This window comes from Barbus barbus (assembly GCF_936440315.1).
Source record: "Barbus barbus genome assembly, chromosome: 15".
Lineage (NCBI taxonomy): Eukaryota > Metazoa > Chordata > Actinopteri > Cypriniformes > Cyprinidae > Barbus > Barbus barbus.
The window spans coordinates 15,426,825-15,445,382 of NC_136743.1; the positions used below are offsets into that span (position 1 = coordinate 15,426,825).

Genomic DNA, 18,558 nt, shown 5'->3' on the forward strand with positions numbered 1-18,558 from the left:
ATGAGTCTCTGAGAGATATAAAGTACAGTACATTTAATGAACTGTACTGTTGTTTAACAAAATACTGATCAGCTGACAACATAAAAACAGTTTTATGGAGGATCTTGGACCTTTTTACAGTGTGTGACATTGTAAAGACTGCAACTCTATCCCTCGCAGCCTTGTTTTCACCTGCATTAAATTAAGTAAGACATCTAAGAACTGACTAAGATCTATATGAAAGAAAATGTTTGGTAATTGGTAATGGTACCAATTAGTTTGGTAATGGTTTGGTAAAAAAAAGTATGGGATAAAAAAACTACTCAAGTAGTTAGTTACTAGTTACTTTGGATCATATACTGTATATAGTCTATTTTTATTTAGATATATACATTAAATGTATGTAATGTGTGTGTGTGTGTGTGTGTGTGTGTGTATACACACACTGCTGTTCAAAATATTTTTAAATGTAATTTATTTCAGTGATGCAAAACAGAATTTGCATCTTTATGCCAGTCTTCAATGTCACATAATCCTTCAATAATCATTCCAATACGTTAACATGATCAATGCTGTTCTTTTTAGCTTTCTATTAATCAAAGAATCCTGAACAAAATGTCACAGGTTCCAAAAAATATTAAGCAGCAAAACTGTTTCCAACACTGGTAATAAATCAATATTAGAATGATTTCTGAAGGATAATACGACTCTGAAATCTGGAGTAACAGCTGATGAAAATTCTGATTTGCATCACTGAATTAAATTATATTTTAAAGTAAATTATGTATTATAAATTATAAATTTATATAACCTCTGACACTGAAACCTCTGAAAACTCCTCACATGACTGCTACCGACATCTGAACATAACGAAACAAATGCACATTGACGAATCTTCTGTTCTGCAAAATGTAAACAAATGTAGCCTATATTTTTGCAAGCGTAAATATTGTAAAAATATGAACTTTAATTGTGTCTGGACAGGTCGCGCGCCGCTGGGCAGAGCTCACATGGGTTTGGCGGGTGTTCATTTCATACTCTGTGACAGCTTATTTAATGTATTTAATTATACATTGTATTTAATGTATAAGGTACATGTACAACAAACTGGTAATGTCATAGTGGTATTGTGTTCTGTAATCGAATGAGGCCTGTCTGTACCTGTGGAATCGTGTACAGCACACATGGTGTTCATCTTATAAAGATCTTCATAAAGCTCTAGCAAACAAGCCTTTGCAGATTTGCTTTCAATTGACTGTAGATCCAAAGCCACGTCTTCAGACGTGTTTGGAATAAATTAAGCACTTTTAACTTGTATGTATTGTATTAAGATGAAGTAAGGAGAGGAGCGAGATGTTGTTTAGAAATATAAGAGTCAGAACAGTTGTGAATGCTTTCCTAAGGGGGAAAGCAGTGTTCCACAGCATTTGCTGTAAGATTAAGCATTTGGGATTAGTTATCAGACTTGCTGGCCAGCTGGTCCCCAGCCTAACCACCTGAAACATGCCCAAAATTTTTCTAAAATAATCAAAACAGACCAGCTTAACTAACTTGTCCAGGCTGTGAGACCAACTAACCACCTTAGGCTGGTTTAAACTGTTTTTCAGCAGGGATAAATCAGTGCAGTTAATTACCAGGAGCAATAGACTAATGTCTAACGTCTTTTACTGACCTCGAATATGTATGTGGACAATAAAAAAAGAAGAGTTCAGATTGTCACATCAAGAATGAACGGCTCTCATCTTACTTTAAAGCAACATGCTTTGAGATCCAAGATTTTCTCACAGTATCAAACATTCAACCATCTGGGACATAATGAGAAGTGAACTCACCGACGGGTGACATCTCTGGGACACTAGCCGAGTATGGGCCCTCCAGGAACCTTGGCTCATTGTCATTGATGTCCTGGACTTTGATAATAAACTCCGACTCGGGCTCTAAGGGTCTGCCTGTGAGCACGTCCACAGCCTGCGCTCTCAGTGTGTAATAAGGCTTCTCTTCTCGGTTCAGGCTCCTTAAGGCATGGATGTCTCCAGTGCTTGGCTCGATCATGAAAATAGAGCCAACTCCTTCACCTGAGAGTGTGTACTTCACCATACTATCTCCCTTATCCAGGTCAGAGTGAAGCTGAAATGTGAAAAGCGACAATGAAAAATCTCACCAGGAGCCGGTGTGTAAATACTCATTACTGTAATTTACCTGTAAACATGCAAATGCATGCAAATCAACAAACAAAAACCAGACACATTTGTGTTAGAAGACATAATCATAAAACACAAATCTAGCATATCCAATGGGACTATGACAATATATTCTAATCCGTTTACTAAATCAAATTTGGCCTATCCAAACCAATCCTACAGTACTTCAGTCTCTGAAAATGTGACTATATGTTGGCTAATGGAGTGGGTGGCATATTATTATCCATACAGTTTGAGGATGTCCAAAGAGGATTGATGTGGATAACTCTGTTATTTATTTTCTGTTAGCGGCTCAACAACATTTATTTATTTACAGCACAGATATCCTTCAGCTGAAAATTGAATGGCTTTACTGGAGGTTTTTTTTTATTTGTTTGTTTTTGCTTAGCTTTTTCCAGAAAAGATAAAACACTGCTAAATAAACAAATTACAAAACATAAGGACTCTAAGATTATAGAGTATTGCAGGAATCTGTTATCTTTTCAACTCGTAAGGAAAGCAAGCGTGGAAACAGCAAATTCTTGAGCTGGGGTGAAACAGAGTTTGACTGGAAAGGAAGGATTAAGTTTGAAGTTCTGGAATTAATACTCTAATGTGAAAGGATGCACAATGATCAAAGGAGGAGGAACTCTGTCCTGCTAAATCCTGTCATCCTGCCGAGTAGCTAATTAAAACAATGTATTAGATTGGGTACAACAGACCATCAAATGATTTACTTAACAGATAGCAGATAATCCACTAATATGTATGTGAATAAAATACGTCGACAAATTCAATTTGAATGGATTGTTATTGTTGCTTTACAAACTCTAAATGTATTGTTTTACTAGTACTTATGTGTATTTAAATGTCTGAAACCTAAAATAAAACATTATGTGGTTAAAAACACTATATAGTTGTAATAATATGACAAGCACAGTGCACGTCTCTCTCTCGAGCTCAGCACCAGTAAACGCGAGAAACCACAATTTGAATTTGGCAGTTATGAGACGTCACAGAACGTTCTAAATCCCATATGTGGGACTGTACTGCTCAAAAACTTAAATGTAAGGAGGATGCTTAGTGTTGACAGTAAAATACCAAGTAAAAAGGCAAGGCTCTCAAGAAGAGTTATTTTCTACTGAAAAGGTCATACTTGGAAAGAAAATGTGACAGTGGGGTAATATATCCTAACTGCAAAGGGCAAACAAGAAGTGTAACTTGCTTCACATGGAAAAATTAAGACAAAAAGAAAACTTGCAGAAATGTTTGATAAAGTACATTGGAAACTTTGTCAGCATTAAAGAAAATGTAAGAAATTCCCTGACTGTTAGAAATAAAAATGTTTTTTGAAATCACAATTTGCATTTCAGAGGACAATTTTTTTTTCTACTCTGGTCTAATTGTTGGTGTATCTCCAATAGTAATTATAATTTATTAGTAAAATAACTGTAATAACTCTGCAAAACATTCAAATTAGAATCCAATTAAAGGCTTTCTTGTGACAACCACTGAAACATTATACAGGTATATTTGACCACAACCTGCAAATAGGCTGTTCAGACGGCTTATCCAGTTACTAAGTCAAAGTTATACGATCCAGTATTTTTCTACAATTTACTTCTACTGAGAAAGAACTACTTATTTCCCCATTCCAGGGGTTTTCTTGCTTGCTATAATTAAAGTTCCCTTTCAGTCAGCCACTCCGAGTCACGTCGGGTGACCGATGAATTTGGATCTTGCTTAGAGAGACCAATCCACTTTGAGCGTAACTAAACGAGCCAATGTGCGTTGGCATGCAATTATTGCTTCCAGCTGCTGCTGATCACAGCGTGAGTATAAGTAGGCAGCAGGTGCAGCGCATATTCAGCTTTTCGCTTTAGAGCCGAGCGGTTACATCGTTCTGCTCCTGACTTCTGCTGACGAGTGAATTCAACAAGTTGAGCGCGCTCTTCGGAAGACTCTCGTGCTGGTGGTATGGCGCAACAGCGGCGGTGATTCTTCCTGTGTCGAGTGGATTGCACACATCAGGTTGCATTACCCCCTGTTTGTGTTGCAGACGACCATCACCCCTGTGCGCTTCAGCACACTAAAAGAGCTTTTTCCCTAAAAGAGCATTCACGGGTGCGTCTTTTTAAAGACAACATGGCATCTGGCAAACTCAACGTTACATCTTTGTAAAGACGAGTTGGGTCTTGCTACAGACAACGTGTCACTCGTGCGTTTCTGGGTCTGATCGTTACCTGGTGCCGGGTGATGGTCACGGTTCGTGGAGGAATCGTCTTCTCATTGTGGGAAGATGATCATCTCTGTATTGTGGGCCAGGCTCTGATACCTCGAAAAGGGGTGGATTTCTGTTGCCTCTGCCTCGATCTGGTTCTCGTTCTGACTGCAGACAGACGAGGACTACTCCAGGCGGTGGCACGGGTGGTCTGGAGTTGACCATTGAAAGGGAACGTCTTGGTTACGTATGTAACCCTCATTCCCTGAAGGAGGGAACGGAGACGTCACGCCACGGCTGCTGTACCATCGCTGAGCGGGCGAGTCGCCGACTCGGCTCCTCAGCGAAAACCTGAATATGCGCTGCACCTGCTGCCTACTTATACTCACGCAGTGATCAGCAGCAGCTGGATGCAATAATCGCATGCCAATGTACATTAGCTCGTTTAGTTACACTCTAAGTGTATTGGTCTCTCGAAGCGAGATCCCAATTTGTCGGTCACCCGACATGACGTCTCCGTTCCCTTCTTCAGGGAAAGAGGGTTACATACGTAACCGAGACGTTTTCCTGTTATGTAACTTGTATGTAACATTTCACGTGTGATGCCACTTTAATTGTGGCAGCAGCTCAAACATTGCATGATGGAATGTTATAATTTCCCATGATATCTCTGATCACAGTCTCCCTAATCATTACAGATATGGCAGGTGTGAAGCTACAACTGCAAAGTTTAAAATGTTATGATCTAATGAAATTACATAGGGACCTGCTATCTTAAGTGTACAATGTGTTATACAAAACACTAATGCTAAATCTAATGCTTCTAAATTAACTGCACTACTAATTTATCTACATTTTTAAGCAGCACAGCAGTTTTACAGTGATCTAATTTTGCTTTACTGTCAAATAAGCTGAGGCAGTAATCAAATATGATCTCTTGTAGTCTTTCATTTTAATAGACTGTTTCATTCAGACAGTTCATGTAAATTAATTAATGTTTTTAATTACATTTAATTAATTATTTAAATGCATATTCACAGATGTTAGGCAGAATTTTATGTCCTTTTTTAAAGAAAATAGTATTTTGTCAAAAGCTGCTGCTCATCGCAACATGTTGATTAGAACATTTATGTATCTGCTAAAGTATACTCGCACTCTAATTGACATTCTCATTGTTTTGTGCCAGATAAATGGGGTTGTAAAAGCAAAATAAATTATATTAACTACAGCTGGCTGAACATATTGAATTCCAGATGAACTGCAATATTAATTTTAACTACCTTGATTCTTAAAATCAAGATATCATACATCGCTTTTCTAGCGATTATACAAAAAAAAAAGGTTACCTTAGTTTGAAGTCCAAATTGCATGTGATGAGATACAAGGGTCTTGTCTGGTTTTGTTTCTTTTAGTGAACACACACAGCATTCACAAACAAATTACTCTTTTGAGCATGGTTAGTCCTGCATATTTCAGGTCATGTTTTCGGATCTGGAAATTTTCAAAGATACCCATATTTATATTATTCTGTTGAACCATTTCAATATTAGTTTGTCTGAGATTCTGTAACTTTTTGCTGCAAACTAGAAAAGTATCTTCTCCGATACTGCACTGTCATGGTAATTCATAGTTAATGACTACCTACATTATTAGTAAGAAAATTATAAAATAACAGTGATGATAAAATGTCAACAACTGTTAATAATTACTCTTTAAATAGCAGCTTGCTCATTTAATGCTAACATGAGCATCATCCATGCAATTCAAAAGTAGCCTGTAAGCAATATTCTTCCAGTGTCCTGAGTTAAAGGAGGTTATAGCCAACAAACTCTATTTATAGTGACAGGCTAACATGTTTGTTTGCAATTAAAGCTTTATTCGCTCTTGCTACTGCTGTTCTTGGGGTTATATAAATCAGAGGTTATACAGGCAACAGAGTCATTTGCAGAGGTGGGTAGTAACGAGTTACATTTACTTCGTTACATTTACTTGAGTACATTTTTTGGGTAACTAATACTTTTAGAGTATATTTTAAAATGGGTACTTTTACTCTTACTCAAGTATATTTTTAGAGAAAAAACGGTACTTTTACTTCGTTACTGTGGGCGACTCTCCTCTCGTTACTGTATCTTAATGCAATACAAGTTAAAAATGCTTTGGTTTATTCCAAACGCGCCGTCTACTTTCTCTGGGCAATGAACAATGCCCATTCGCGAATGATTCATTCTTTTGAGTGGATTCTGTTTAAAGGCTTTATCAAACCAGTTGGCAAACCAGTGAATCGGTTCGCAAATCAGTTTGAATGATTCGTTCAGTTCCCTGCCGCACGCGCTGAGTCTCTGAAGCGGTTCTCACTCAGATAACAGAGAGTTTAAGAACATCAAGAGCGCTGAAGACGTGGCTTTGGATCTACAGTCAGTTGAAAGCAAATCTGCAAAGGCTTGTTTGCTAGAGCTATATGAAGATCTTTTATTAGATGAACACCGCGTGTGCTGTCTACTGTTCCACAGGTATAGGCCACGATACCACTATGACATTACCAGTTTGTTGTACATGTACCTTACATTAAATACAATGTATAATTTATACATTAAATAAGCTGTCACAGAGTATGAAATGAACACCCGCCAAACCCGCGTCAGCTCTGCGCAGCAAGCGCGCGAGCTGTTCTAGACACAATTAATATTCATATTTTTACAATATTTACGCTTGCAAAAATATAGGCTACATTTGTTTGCATTTTGCAGAACAGAAGATCCGTCAATATGCATTTGTTTTGTTATGTTCAGAGTAGTCATGTGAGGCGTTTTCAGAGGTTTCAGTGTCAGAGGTTATAGGATAATACATAATTAATTTACTTTAAAATAGAATTTAATTCAGTGATACAAATCAGAATTTTCATCAGCTGTTACTCCAGTTTTCGGAGTCATATGTTCCTTCAGAAATCATTATAATATATAGATTTATTACCAGTGTTGGAAACAGTTTTGCTGCTTAATATTTTTTGGAATCTGTGACATTTTGTTCAGTATTCTTTGATGAATAGAAAGCTAAAAAGAGCAGCACTGATAATAAATCAACATGATTTCTGAAGGATTATGTGACTCTGAAGACTGGGGTAAAGGCTGATGAAAATTCTGATTTGCATCACTGAAATAAATTACATTATTGAACGGCAGTGTGTGTGTGTGTGTATACACATACGCATTACATAAATGTAATCTATATATCTAAATAAAAATAGACTATATTCAGTTGAGCTTTCCTGTAGCTCAAATGGTAGAGCATGGCGCTAGCAACGCCAAGATCATGGGTTCGATTCCCAGGGAAAGCAAGAGCTGATAAAATGTAAAAACTGTAACTTGAATGCAATGTAAGTCGCTTTGGATAAAAGTGTCTGCTAAATGCATAAATGTAAATGTATATGATCCAAAGTAACTAACTACTTGAGTAGTTTTTTTTATCCGATACTATTACTTTTACTTGAGTAAATATTTCTAGAAGTACTTTTACTTTTACTTGAGTACAGTTTTTGGGTACACTACCCACCTCTGGTCATTTGACTGATCTTCAGTGAAAAAGAGTGAGTTGTTATTCAGTGTGTTACAGCAACAGAAGCAGAAGTTGCATGTGGTTGAGAACACCCCTGTGACAAGCCCCTGTCTTCCAATGTACATCTGCACAGACAGCACTCAGTTAAGCCACACTGATTGCACTGGCATTGACTGCAGACTATTCAATTTACCCCTGATCCCATTTAAACTGAGGATGCTCAATCCCAACCTCCTTTGTAGAGGACCTTGATATTGAATTTTCAGTCTGGGATACAATGTGGAGCCTTTTTAACATTCTCCCTTTGCTGTGAATACTAATTAAATGGTTTCAGATTATAACATCCACATTTTTATGTTTGACATGTAACGGTTTTGGTGGACTAGAACATGTCCCACTGATAGAAAGATGATGCTGTGAATCCAAGTCCATTGATGTCAGATTGTCATTTTGGTTGGTTGGTGCAAAATCAGAATTCTGAAGTCAAACTAAGGAAAGAACCGCTTTAAAATCACATGAATAGTTTGCAATTAATAAAAATGCATGTACGTCCTAATTCAAAGATGCTGAAAATGTTTTATTTGCATGCTCTCAGTCGCTACACTTTAATCAGTTTATCTGCTGCTTTGAATAAATTACGTTCGGAGAGATTCTTGCATTATTTTCTACTCTTGCAAATCTGCGGCAATAAATGTTTATACATTTAGTATATATCTGATTGTACAAATTATATGTACACTCTAAAAAATGCTGGGTTAAATACAACCCAGTGCTGGGTAAATATTGGACAGAACACATGCTGGGTTGTTTAAAACCATCAGTTGCGTTAAATGTTTAACCCAACCTTCTGGGCAGTAACCCAACCCCTGGGTCTAAACAACCCAATCGCTGGGTTTGTCCATATTTTACCCAGCACTGGTTTGTATTTAACCCAGGAGTTTTTAGAATATGTATGAATATGCAATTTTTTTCTGCCAATTCCAATGAACTGCAACAAATAATTCCTCAATATTATGTTTTTATCTTGTTATATGTAACCAGGTCTTGCAGTCTCCATTGCAACATCTGGTCGCTCAACTCATGAACCGTTATGTGGTACATAGAATATTTAGTTTCAAGCAACTCAAAACTTGTCATGAACAAAGAAAGGAAGATGAAAGAATAACTACAAGCTCTAGTTCAAGCCTTTGAACACCCATACAGTTTTATTCTCAATACCTTTGACCCTAAATATCGGCTCTGAGAATCAATATAATCTTACCTTTCCTACATACTGCGGATCAGATCCCATGTATTCCTCCAGAACAAAGAATTGGTTCCACACCCATCCTCTCTTGACTCTGTGAACTCCCATCATGCCATGTTTCCTATGTACCATCATGTTCCTGTGTTGCTCCTTCCCCATCCTGCTCTGGGATGAAGAGTGGAGGGGCGAAACAAAGCTTTTGTCTAAGAGGCACCAGAGGAACAGCAGCAGACAGTTTCCCATGAGCATTGGAACAACCTTTAGGTGCAAAGATGGATACAGGTGACTTTTATGTTGACGGCAAAGGAGTGATGAATCCAATATGAAGAACTCTGCAAAGCCTCAGTGGAATTGAACAACTAATATCCATGGAATTCCTGGGACGCTTGAAATTTTAGTGAACCACCTGCAGGAGAAAAGAAGTAACGACACTTTAAATCATTGAGATTATGAGGATTTGCAGAGGTGTCTGGGTATCATGTTGGCATACAATAAAAGCAACAACATCACTGTATGTTATGTTTTCATCTTTGCTGTGTAAACCTTTGTCTGTTCATCTATAACATAATCTCACTTGAAGGGCTTTACAAATGCTTAGCAAATTGGCTCGCTCAAGTTCGTTTAGCACATTTAGCACTGGGAGGTTTGAATAACAAGCATGTAAAAAAGACTGCAAGAACGAGGGAGTTTGGCAAGAGTTGAACAACTGTTGGCAGAGCACCAGGAAAGTGGTGGATGTGCAATTCTGTGCTCATTTTCAGTGCATTAGTCTTGAAAATTAGGTGGTCCCACTTGAATAGGTTGTTTTTGACCTGGCAACACAGATGGTATGTCACAGGAAGCTAAAGCCGGTCCAGATGCTTAGGGTCACAAATCAGACAACTTTCCTCTTAATCACCCTCTAAATAGAGAGGACTCTTATGTACAAGAGGACTATCCATCACTGTTGTACCAATTATTATGAAAATTAAGGTGGTATATCAACTAAAGGCTTTACAATTTCAGCAGATGGAAATATTTTATATTAATTAATATAACAGTATGAATGGAGGTAAATAATTAGGCTATGTTAGGCAAAAACTTATTTAAACAATACTGGTTTTAAAGTTACTGGGTGAATGTGTTAGAATCAGTGAATCAATAACAGGCCGGAGTACAAGTAATGGAGCTTATTTATTACTCAAATACACAAAAATATTCTCAAATCAGAAATAAGCTACATGAGACCCATGTGAGACAGAATAATAAAAAAAAATAATAATAATAATCACTGCGGTATTCATTGAGTATACAATGTACATCTTATATAGGGGCTATTGGAAATGATACAGCACTTCCACCACCATATGCTTATAAATAAAGCCACAATTATCTGCTGGTCTTTACTGACTCTTTCTGCAGGTTACACCATTACGCCAATAGGCAACGACATGTAAACCTCTTTACTAGTCAATTAGTTGATCTAGACTCTAATTCAAAAACACTAATTTGTTCATGAATGAAACAACTGTTTAATGAGTCATCCAATCATTCTCTCAAAAAAACATGGATTCATTTAAGAATTAAACAAGTGACTTGGAATAGATTACTGTTAGGCCTACCATTTGAAATAAAAATACTATATAATGTGCTAGCCACTTTTTTTCAAAAAAGTCTTTTGAATCATTTTCTCATCTGATTCATTCAAAACACTGATTCATTTAGGATGCCACTGCTGTGTTGCTCGGAGCAATGGTTAGTTCTGCTGTGGCAATATTGTTTCTAAAATCAAATTTTCTCTTGTTTATTCAACTGTTGTATAAAAGCAATATTACCCAGATGGGGAATCATCCTCTGGCATTATCATGAGTGTACATTTGTTAAATAATATCTAGTTGCATCATATGTATAATATAAGTCATATGTTCATTAAATAAATAAACTGATTAGACTCTTCTTTATATTAGTAAGGCAATATTTAAACTGTACGGATAATGATTAATTTGCCAAATCCAGAACAGCAGGACACAGTAAAAAACAAACAAAAAAACATGACTTAAAAGAAGCACAATGCAGTGATTTCAGAGCACTGGCAAGGGTGGGACGAGATAAAACAATATTTTCCCATATTCTCACAGGACTTATTTCCTCCCGCCCTCTCCAGCCCTTATGTCAAACCTGTTACAGTACATACTGTGCCCCAACTTAATATATCGGTTTAATATTTCTACAACATGGACAAATCTGACAGTATGGGAGATTAAATATGTTTTAGTTAGAAGTGATTTTATACTGCAACATGCAAAAAAATCCATGTAGATAAAGAGGGCAGGACAACAAACAATATGAGCTTGTGCAACATCAATTGCCAGACAGACCACCAAGCAGAGCAAATGATTGCTGTACGAATCCCTGGAGACCTCTTGTGCGCCGTAGTAGCGATATGTCTTATGGTTGGCAGGAAATTGTGTCTCTGCAGCAATATTATTATTCCCCATGGAGAAACCTCAGCAATTGTCTCAACACTTAACAAGCTCAAAGACCTCAAGTGCAGTGCACCCAGAAAGAGCACTTTTCGGTGTCTGTCCAAAGGTCATCATACATTAAAACTATGCCCTCATTATTTTGTACTTTTCTTTTTCTGCTTGTTGACTATGAAAGTTTACTGCCAGTCTGTGGTAAATTAATTAACTGCTGTATTAAGGCTGACGTGATGTAAGGTGATGTGAGTGAACTTTACTCTCTGGGTCTGTTGCTGAATAAACATGCGACTTTCGAGCATGCATCACCCAGCACCATCAGATTCACTGAAGTTACGCTGTAATATCATATTAGAAATAGAGGGCTGTTAAGCAGAGGCTGACAACCACACTAGAGAGGTACAACCAAATGATGTCTCAGAGGAAGAAAACACACACTTATATATCACCATTGAAAGTGGTAAATTATATGAAATGATACTCTTAAATATGCTCTCACTACTGTTTTACAAGCCTGCCAGCAGTGTGCCTGGGTTATTTAGAGCAGAGAATGATATGCAAATTAAGGAAATCATATAATTAAATCTTAAAACTTCATTCAACAATGTAAAGTTGAGAGTTCCCCTGTGATTAAAAGTCCCAATCATGTTAGCTCTGTAAAGCTCATCCAATTGAAAGCCTATGAAGTTTAGATACATGGATTTGGCAGCAGTATAGTGAGGGGAAAACCTGTGTTAGCATTTGGTCTTAAGCAATGGATGAATGTAGGCTATATGTCTACACTCTAAGTGACTCATTGTGGAGGTTACAATACACCAGTACATGGCGACAAGTGAATGTTATGAGTGAATGTGCCGACTGCACAAAAAACAGTTTTTTTTTTTTTTTATTCTTTTTTTGCCAAATTCACACTGCACGACATTCAAAGTCGTCAGATAACTGTTGTTTTCACACTGTATGACTATCTGGGGTAGCATTAAGTTGCTGCTGTGTTCACATTGCACAATGGATCGGCGACAGGAGGTTAAGTCCAGCTCACACTTTGCGATTTTGGCCACGATTTGATCGTCTGAGACAAATTTGAAAATCTTAAAAAATTCCTAAAATCCTAGGCTAAAATCTGTATTCTTTGAATGCTGGTTTGACATGTTCACTGACAGCCTAATAATGGCCGTTGCGATAAAATTTACGTCCGACTAAATTCTGGCAGTGTCAGAATTTTTGAAGCACAGACTTGCAGTGTGACTTCTCCTATGATGAACATCAAACTTTCTTTGTTTTTCAAGACAAGCCATGATCCGAATTAATGCTAGAGATTTCTTCTAGCCACCATAAACTCTGGCGCTCCCATCCTCCGCTCATGGATTTCATATGAAATGTTGCCTTTTGTTATGATAAACACCGATTGCGCCGCTGTTTTCATGTGGGTGTGTAGTGCTGCTTACACTATACTAATACGCCGGTATTGCCGCCAATTCATATACTTTTCATGATAGCCATCATTTTGATAATGTAAAACTCCAGACAAGTTGTCTTGCGCGCACCCATTTTTAACTCATCTTGACTGTCGTAAAGTCTGACATTAATGACAAGTGAGATCCCACAGTGTGACATGGTCATCATGTTTGTACAGTCTGACAAGCAACAGTCGTAAAGGACTATTAAAAATCGTGGTCTGCGCCTGGCTTTAAGCCCGAGTCACACTGCACGATTTGCGGCTGTCCTAGACGAAAGATTGGCATTGTGAAACAATCGTGGCGAATATGTAATCGCCGCGATTGTTTCACGATGCCAGTCTTTCGTCTGGGACAGCCGAAAATCGTGCAGCGTGTCTCAGGCTTTACATACTGCATAAATTTACAATAGGAAGACTTTGGTCCACAAATTACGTTTCATATAAATCCACGCTGAACTTCCCGCTGCCCTGTATCTTGCTCTCTGATTGGCTGTAGGTCATCACCAATTAATTTTTCAGTCAGAACACATACAGCAGGGGTTTGAATCGCAGATAGGTCCAGATATTTAACATCCCAAATATTTGGATTCTCTCAGATCCAGATCGCGTCTTTGATAATTTACACTGCGTGACTGATACTCGCATGAACAAACACCAATTTGCCTCCAATTTCAGGCATTTGTCTGCGATTTCACAAAACCTGTAAGCGGGTGAAAATCGGGGCTAAAATCATGTAGTGTGAACTCGCCATTAGAACGACTCTGACAGTTTTGAATTATCACCCAACTGATTCGTTTAACACACTGATTGATTCAGGAATGAATCAATCAGTATATTTAGGCCTACTAAATTATTCACTGAACTTGGTCATCATTTGGAACTATTTTTGTTAAGAAAATACAATGGAACAAGGATCTGGCAGTTCTAGAAGTGTAAGTGACAATTTCTTGTTCATTTAACTGTTGTAAAAACAGAATCTCAACACAGCCTCATTTTGTAAATTCTTATTTACAAGACATCAGGAGGATACTTTCTCTGTAAATGGTAAACTAACTTGTGTTTGTCAGAGAGAATATTGGCATTTTTTCACTTCAAAGCACTACGTTACACAAGAATAATAGACATTAGTCAGGGTAGACAGCATATTGCATTTGACACAAGCGGAAATAAGGTTTTGAGAGATAGATAAGAGTCAATATATTGTACTGTTATGAATCGACTGTTCAGGAGGAGAAACACGTAAAATATGTATTTCTGCAAATTTCCAGTGAGCGAAAACATAGTTCCCTTTTGATACCTCACTCGTACTGGGAAAAACTCCTCTTTCTCCGAGGACTGAAGACTTTTTCAATCACACAGTGTGACTGCACGGCCATTGGTTCGTGCAGTAAATAAAAACGAAACAATGGTTCGTCAGCGGCGTTGCACAAGCCTATGGCGGCAAAGCCTGCCAGAAAGGGCGGGGCCATCTGGCTATATACTGCGAGTGTGGCTCACGCAGGGAATTCTGCATGATGCAGAAGGGCAGTGAGCGCTTTGCCTGTATGGGCAACGCCCACACAGACTGCGCGTTTCACTGAGACAGAATGCTCACTCAAGTATGAGTCTCGCTCTTCTCCACTCGCTTGCCTTCTATGAAGGCAGCTCCGCCCTTCCGTTTCTCCTCTCTCAGCAAAGCTTGGAGAATGAAACAACAGAGCCACGGAGCTAAGTAACCCACGTACTCACTCTTACCGCAGCGCTCTGATCCGCTGGTGTTTTTACACGTGAGAATCGCCGCCCCTCGTTACATGAGCGGCTATATCCTCTTGGGCGGACCGGAGTAGAAAGCTATCATTGACAGCTTTACGTGTGAGTCACTGAAGCTGCTCTCTTCATTGAAAGCTGTCCCTGATTCGCTCGCTATAAGGCACCCACCGCCTTCCCTGCTTTCATGTTCCTCTTCTCCCAGGCACCTTGGAGGAAGGAACACTTAACTCGCGGGGCGGAGCGATCAGGCTTGAGTGATTGCATGTCGGTTTATCTCGTGTGCTCACTTTAATCTGCTAGAGTGTGTTAACACGTGAGGATCAGCGCCCCTCATCGCATTGAGTGGCACAATCCTTCTATACAGATCTTACAATACTACTCTGGACACTGAGAGATCGCGGGGCTGAGCGGTCAGGCTCGAGTGATTTTCGCGCGCCAACATAGCCCCACGTGTTTCACTCTGCACGCAGCACTTTGATCTGCCGGTGTGTTTACGCTAAGGATTAGCGCCTCTCGCAGCTTTTTGATCTGCTAGCTCTACTTTCACTATTAAGCTGTCCATGCTGCGCTCGTGGTTATCCTACTTCAACGAAGTTGGCCCCGCCTCCCCTGCTCTCGCGTTTCTCCTCTCCCAGTTACCTCGGAGAAGAAATAGCAAATCGCGGGTTTGAGCATTCAAGCTTGAGTGAATTTACACTGGCCAAAGCCCCGTGTTTCACTCTCCACACAGCTTAGATCTGACAGCATGACAGTATGTGTCTTGTCTGCCTCCCCTCGTCCGCTACGAACGGATCATCCGTACCCCTCTTCTAATGAGTGGTTTGATCTTTTTAGGCAGATCGATAGAAAAGGATGTCATTATGATTATCTCTGTCAGCTTCAGACTCTAGACCACGCCCACGGGGGGTTGACCACTCTCCTGTCACGCCTCCGAACACCCCGTTTAGCTTGGGGTGTCGACGACAATGTGTTTGTCTACATACTGTTGTGAACTGGGCCGGTTCAAATAGCGCCCACACAGCCGATCACTACTATAGTGAGGAAAAGTAAAACACAAACATTTTCAAGGAGTAATTTTCTCTTCCTATTAACAGGTGTGTCGAGTCCCCACACGGTGACTCACCACCCGAATTAATCCAACACCCATGCCACACGGGCCGAGGCCTGGTGGGCCATCCCCGGAGTGTCGCATTGGGTTCGGGGGAATATAGAATGAGGTTATTCACTTTGATTCGCTCAAAGACCCCCGTGGTTCAGCGGTGTGGTGTCCAACTCAGTGCTAAGCAGCAACGCTCACGTCCTGCGAGCCGAGGTGAAGCATTTGCTGGCAAAAGGGGGCTGTAGAAACAGTTCCTCCAGCTCAGAGTGAGTCAGGCTTCTACAGCCGTTATTTCCTCGTCCCCAAAAGGATGGCGGCCTCTGGCCCATCCTCAATCTCAGGCGTCTGAACCGTGTCGCATGAAACGGCCGTTCAGAATGACTACACTGAAGCAGATTCTCTCACAAATTCCCTCAGGGGACTGGTTCTTTTCACTGGATCTGGAAGATTCTTACTTTCACATCCAGATAGCCCCCCCCCGTCACAGACGATTCTGGAGATTTGCCTTCGAGGGAGTGGCTTATCAATACGCGGTCCTGCCCTTTGGGCTGGCTCTGGCTCATCGCACTTTTTAAAAAAAAAAGTGCGAGGAGACCGATAGGTCAGACTCTCCCCTCTGAGACCGATAGGAGTTTGTGTCCTGAATTACCTCGACGATTGGCTTATTCTAGCGCAGTCGAAGGCCGAGCTAATAGCCCACAGGTCCTTCCTCCTCAGTCACTTTAGAGTGCCTGGGACTCAGGATCAATTTTGCCAAGTGGTCTCTGTCCCCCAGCCAACGAACTGCATTCCTGGGTACAGTTTTCGACTCAGCCCGCATGAGGGCAATAGTTGTGCCAGATTGTGATCTGGCTATACAGTAGCTCGCGGCTTCCATCAGAATTGGAGCCTCCTACCTTCTCAAAGTGTTTCAAAGGATGCTGGGCCTCATGGCCTCTGCATCACCAGTGCTTCGGTTGGGCCTTCTCAGAATGAGACCCCTTCAGTACTGCTTGAAACCTCTAATTCCGCCCCATGAGTAGCGTCATGCACGCATCCGCATCAGGGTGGACCAGGCCTGCGTGACAGCCCTGGCCGCCTGGAAGGACCTACAGGGGTTCGAGCGGGGCATGAGGATGGGTTTAGTTCACAGAAGCAAGGTTGTCTTGTCCAACTTTCCCCAACAGGTTGGGGAGCTCTGTGCGAACCATCGGTTCCTGGACAAATGCGGAAGGCCAGCTGCACATCAACTGTCAAGAAATGTCGGTAGTATATCAAGCCATTTGGTTATTCCTGCCAGTCCTGAAGGGACACCACGTGCTAGTCCGTTCAGACAGCGTTATGTGTCATACATAAATCACCAGGGCGGGCTCTCCTCGAAACGCCTTTTCGAGATGGTAGAATGCCTCTTGGAGTGGGCACTTCTCAACCTGCGTTCATTGAGAGCAGTTCATGTGCCCGGCTTACTGAACCAATGAGCAGATATGCTCTCTTAGAACAACGTCCCCGCAGAGGAGTGGATGCTCCACCTACAGACGGTTCAGGAAATCTGGTAGATATTTGTCGACCTCTTCGCCACCAAAGACAACTCTCACTGCCAAACTTACTTTTCGAAGAGCGAGGACACGTTGGCCCATGAATGGCCCAACCTCCTACTGTACGCTTTTCCCCCGATCGCTCTGATTCCTCAAGTAATCAGGCGAATCAGGGAACACAAGCACAAAGTGCTTCTGGTGGCCATGCTCTGGAAGAACCATCACTGGATCTCAGAGCTCTCTCTTAGCTGCTAACAGCAGCTCCGTGGCTCATTCCCCTGAGGCGGGACTTCCCTCTCTCAGGCGAACAGAACGATCTGGCACCCCCAGCCCGAACTGTGGGCCCTGCATCTCTGGGCTCTCGACGGAAATCAATAGATCTCCCAGAAAATGTCCTAAATACCATTTCGCAGGCTAGAGCCCCGTCCACGAGACGCCTCTACACCATTAAGTGGTCGGTTTTCTCCGCCTGGTGTGCAGGGGCATGTCTAGAGCATTTTAAATGGGGGGGCCAGTCTGGGGCACTGCCTTAAAAGAGGGTGGCCGGGGGGAGGGGTTGGATACACGATGTTAATAGGCTTATATTATATAGGCTATTAATTGCACAGTGTGAGATTCATTGGTCCTCACAGAACTTTGTGAGATCGCGATGAACAAAAAGTGACAGCTTTATTGGTTATGAGCACTCTTTGCAAGCTTTCTAAGCAATCCATTTAAAATGTAGAACTTTGTTTTTTGCCCACACACACGTTGCGAAGTTTTGGGAATGACATCTGCATATTTATGCGGGATTCGCTCTCAAAGTAGCAGCATATTTATAGCAATAGAAGGGACAAAATATGTGAAAATGTGCATTAAGAGAGCACCCCCACTTATTTCAGAAGCAGCCTTAGTGATTATTTCTGGAACCTGGTTGATATGCTTCTATAACTATATACAAAAACAACAAAATACAAATGTACTACATAAAATAATTTAATAAATGAATATTTACAATTTAAGCACTTAACTAAAATAAGTATTAATAAAATTAATAACTAGAGAAGGCTAACTATATTCAGCTTGCTTCCATTTAGTGAGAAAAGCCTACTCTTCACTTGAAT

General features: G+C 40.3%; 1 protein-coding gene across 1 annotated transcript in view; it reads right to left on the reverse strand.

Moving 5' to 3' along the window:
• Positions 1-9,427, reverse strand: part of LOC306881453 (cadherin-12-like) — a gene marked incomplete at both ends in the record, with an annotated part of 39,618 nt that extends 30,191 nt beyond the window's left edge. Inside the window, 2 exons of the mRNA XM_079435561.1 lie at positions 1,812-2,106; positions 9,194-9,427. Of these exons, the coding sequence (XP_079291687.1) occupies positions 1,812-2,106; positions 9,194-9,427 (529 nt within the window). The remainder of the gene's footprint in view (positions 1-1,811; positions 2,107-9,193) is intronic.
• Positions 9,428-18,558: the final 9,131 nt, after the last annotated feature.